Below are 4,412 nucleotides of genomic sequence, written 5' to 3'. Positions count from 1 at the left end.
GTGTCACAGCCCTGTCACTAATTGTAGGTAACGCTGTGGGTATGGGGACACCAGAGACAAGGGAGGGTACAGGGCCCATAACTGGTACTGACAGGTACTGATGTGGGAGGCTCTCAGTAGTGTCACAGCCCTGTCACTAATTGTAGGTAACGCTGTGGGTATGGGGACACCAGAGACAAGGGAGGGTACAGGGCCCATAACTGGTACTGACAGGTACTGATGTGGGAGGCTCTCAGTAGTGTCACAGCCCTGTCACTAATTGTAGGTAACGCTGTGGATATGGGGACACCAGAGACAAGGGAGGGTACAGGGCCCATAACTGGTACTGACAGGTACTGATGTGGGAGGCTCTCAGTAGTGTCACAGCCCTGTCACTAATTGTAGGTAACGCTGTGGATATGGGGACACCAGAGACAAGGGAGGGTACAGGGCCCATAACTGGTACTGACAGGTACTGATGTGGGAGGCTCTCAGTAGTGTCACAGCCCTGTCACTAATTGTAGGTAACGCTGTGGGTATGGGGACACCAGAGACAAGGGAGGGTACAGGGCCCATAACTGGTACTGACAGGTACTGATGTGGGAGGCTCTCAGTAGTGTCACAGCCCTGTCACTAATTGTAGGTAACGCTGTGGGTATGGGGACACCAGAGACAAGGGAGGGTACAGGGCCCATAACTGGTACTGACAGGTACTGATGTGGGAGGCTCTCAGTAGTGTCACAGCCCTGTCACTAATTGTAGGTAACGCTGTGGGTATGGGGACACCAGAGACAAGGGAGGGTACAGGGCCCATAACTGGTACTGACAGGTACTGATGTGGGAAGGTCTCAGTAGTGTCACAACCTTGTCATATACTTGTACTTCACTGAGCATATGTTACAGGGGATGGGGTCAGAGTATAGGACCTGTAGAGGAACTTCTCAGTAGTGTCACATCTCTGTTAATGTCTTAGATTGTCACTGTGGTCATTGGTACAGGAACAATAGACTAAGAGCGGGGCTCAATACACAGGACCAATAGCTGTTACTGACAAGGCAGTGCTATGGAGGAGTTCTCAGCAGTGTGACAGCCCTGTCACTACCTATTAGTGTCACTGCGGATCTTGGCATGACAACACTGGACACAGCTACCTACTAGTGACATGGTATTGCTGTAAGAAGCTCTGAGCAGGATCATGACCCTGTCATTACTCATGGATAGGGTCATAAGTTTAAAGGTATATACTAGGCTAATGACCACCAGGGTCTTTATAAGCCTAGCCATGCAAAACAACCAGTTGTGTCCATGCATACCACTGGCATTTATTAGGAGAGGGTATGTTAGGAAGTTTCTAAAGGTTATGTGGGAGGTGTGTTAGTTTAGGCATAATTACTGTTAAGCTCTGTCTGTCAAGAGACATGAGGACTAAACACAGCATGATTTTCTAGGGATGCATTCTGCTTCACATGGATGGGGAGTCTGTTTCAGAGTATGGGAATCCTCTGAGATACGTCAGCCTCACCAACAGGTCCAATTTATGTTGCAAGCAAAATATAAATCCTTGGATCTATTGGTTCTGAAGCCATATGGATGTGTAAAATGCTCATCAGAGCTGATCCAAGGATATCTTGTATACCACATATACATTGTTTCTCAGTAACCTGTAGGAGATCAAGTCTAGAGGCAGGCCTTTAATGTGATTCATATAGGATGTCACTGTCTGTTCTGATTGCAGGGCATGTAGTGGTCAGGGTACAAGAACCATAGCATTTACTGATAAGTAATGCTGTGTGGGATTCTTACAAGTGCAAAGCCTGTCACTACCTGTGGATGTCACTGGGAGTGCTTGTACAGTGCGCGCTGGACACAGGGAAGGGGTTCGGTGTACAGGATCCATAGTTGAAACTGACAGGCACTGCTGTGGGAAGGTCTCAGCAGGGTTATAGCCCTTTCACTAGCTTTCTGTGTCACTGTGGGTGCTGGTATTGGGGTGCACTACATATAGGAAGGGGTCATGGTACCCAGAACCACAGCTGGTACTGACAGGCACTGCTGTGGGAAACTCTCAGCAGGGTTATAGCCCTTTCACTACCCCTCTGTGTCACTGTGGGTGCTGGTATTGGGGTGTACTAGATATGGGAAGGGATCATGGTACCAGAAGCACAGCTGGTATTGACAGTTACTGCTGTGGGAAGCTCTCAGCAGTGTCATGGGCCTGTCACTACCAGTGAGTAAACCACACAGGAGACAAAGGAAATAACTGGGGTGCAACGTATATTATGTTCTCATTGATCAGAGTTTAACCCCTTTAATCTCACATCTTCAACCATGTCATATAGATGGTTTCACTTCATATCATCGAAATTCAAATCATCGAGACCAAATCGTCGAAAACTCATTTAGTTGAAAACTCATATCATCGAATCTCAAATCATTGAAAACTATAAAGCAACCATAAATAACACCCCAGCCACTGTTTACTATGTTTATTCAGGGGGGCAAGCCCCTCATACCCCCCATGTGGGGGGCTCTGCCCCCCCCATAATTAAATATACCAACTCCAAGGTCGCACTACAGTGGGGGGGTTAGGAAATTACCCCACTGTAGTGCAACCTTGGAGATGGTATATTTAATTACGGGGGGTGTGGGGGCAGAGCCCCCCACAAGGGGGGTGCAGGGGGGCTTGCCCCCCTGCATAAATGTAGTAAAAACTTTGTGGAATGTTATTTCTAGTTGCTTTATAGTTTTCAATGATTTGAGATTCGATGATATGAGTTTTCGACGATTTGGTCTCGATGATTTGAATTTCGATTAAATGAAATTTTGATGATATGAAGTGGAACCTATATATATATATATATATATATATATATATATATATATATATATCTATATATATATACATATATATATAAAAAGAAAATTAATAGCTCAAGATAAAAAAGAAGCCACTTTTCTGATATGTTTTATTTTTCATCATTTACATTTGCTTCATTCTGCAGCACAGAGCAGTAATGTTTCTTCACAGCTCAAAAACAGAATGTAATTAATCTGTCGAGGATTTAAGTCATTTCATGGCACTCTTCATCTGTGCCTCAAAGGACTGTTTTTACTTCTGCACAATATTTTGTGGCTTTGCATATAGAGATGAGCTTTCAGGTGAGTTATAGGACTAAAGAATATCCAAGCACTAGCACTCTAGTTTTCTACCAGCCTTTTAACTTCCCAAGCATGAAGTTCATGGCATGTTGGCAGAAGACAGTTGAGCAATGCTGATGTTACACCTTCTGTATGCAATGGTAACAGTCAGTTCCATAATATTTCATTCTGTGTTCGTAATCCTCAGTAATCAAATTGTCTTACAGATCTGACTCCTTGCAGCTATTTACTTCCCAACCATGCTTTACACCTCTGTATGGTGACAGACGGGCAGGAGAGTTTAAGTGGAAAGTTCTGTCAGGGCTCAGTGGCGGCCTGCCTCTTTCAACATTCCGCTCCTGCATTTTATGGGATGGCTGTCGTAACAGTGCACTGTCCATGACTCGCTGCTGCCCAAAACTAGGGCTCCTAATTAGAGGGTTTGTTCTGTCCAGAGACTGACTTGTCTCTCTCTGGAAATGGATGCGCCGTGGACTGCTATGTGGTCTGGGACAGTTATCTGTCAGTGATGAGCGCCGTGATGAAAGTGGATCCCTTTCTGGATAGGCCAATGACACCTGTGATGCAGTCAATGACATACTCCTATCACCTAGTGGCGTGGCAGGCCGTGAACGGCGAGGTGTGCATGCTGGAGAAGGCATTGGTGTTTCATCAATGAAAGTGGTGACCTCATCCCGGAAGAAGAAAGCATTGTCTCTTGACATTCCCATCTCCAGAAATTGCCTCAGTGTGGTAATGCTATCCTCTGATTTGCGTCGCTTGTTGTGGTAACCTGGAAGGTCACCACGAGACCCTGATGTTGGTCTTCTCCAAGGTGATCCACTCATTATATCATCTGATGATGACCATTTCTGAAGTGGTGAGACTGTTCTGTTTGATGACCACATCTCTGATGCTGTTTCATCATGAGAAAGCCTCCGTGATGCTGGTACCTGCAGAAATTGTTAGAGAAGATGGCAGTTAAAATTGGTTTGGGCACTATAATACAAATAAAACTATAAATAACATGTCCTGACATTGCTTATTTTAATATATTTTAGTTTCTTTCTTTTCTCCTTTCATCTTCATTCCATATACATTTTGTTCCAACAAGATACTGCAGTGTGTGTGTGTGTGTGTGTGTGTGTGTGTGTGTGTGTGTGTGTGTGTGTGTGTGTGTGTGTGTGTGTGTTTGAGAGTGTGTGTGTGTGCGCGCGTGTGTGTCTAGTGTGGGTGTGTGTCTGTCTGTGTGCATGTGTGCGTGTGTGTGTGTGTGTGTGTGTGTGTGTGTGTGT

General features: G+C 45.2%; 1 protein-coding gene across 2 annotated transcripts in view; it reads right to left on the bottom strand.

The window, feature by feature from the left end:
* Window positions 1-2,927: 2,927 nt before the first annotated feature.
* GPR162 (G protein-coupled receptor 162) overlaps window positions 2,928-4,412 on the bottom strand; it is a 1,233,952-nt gene continuing 1,232,467 nt past the window's right edge. For both annotated transcript variants that reach the window (XM_044079613.1, XM_044079612.1), the window contains one exon: window positions 2,928-4,070. In XM_044079613.1, the coding sequence (XP_043935548.1) occupies window positions 3,339-4,070 (732 nt within the window). In that variant the 3' untranslated portion in view covers window positions 2,928-3,338. The remainder of the gene's footprint in view (window positions 4,071-4,412) is intronic.

Source organism: Protopterus annectens, chromosome 8.part0, assembly GCF_019279795.1.
Source record: "Protopterus annectens isolate FY-2018-M chromosome 8.part0, PAN1.0, whole genome shotgun sequence".
In the NCBI taxonomy this organism is placed as follows: Eukaryota; Metazoa; Chordata; order Ceratodontiformes; family Protopteridae; genus Protopterus; species Protopterus annectens.
Note: the sequence above shows the minus strand (reverse complement) of the source record. Positions and strands in the feature narration are given on the sequence as shown.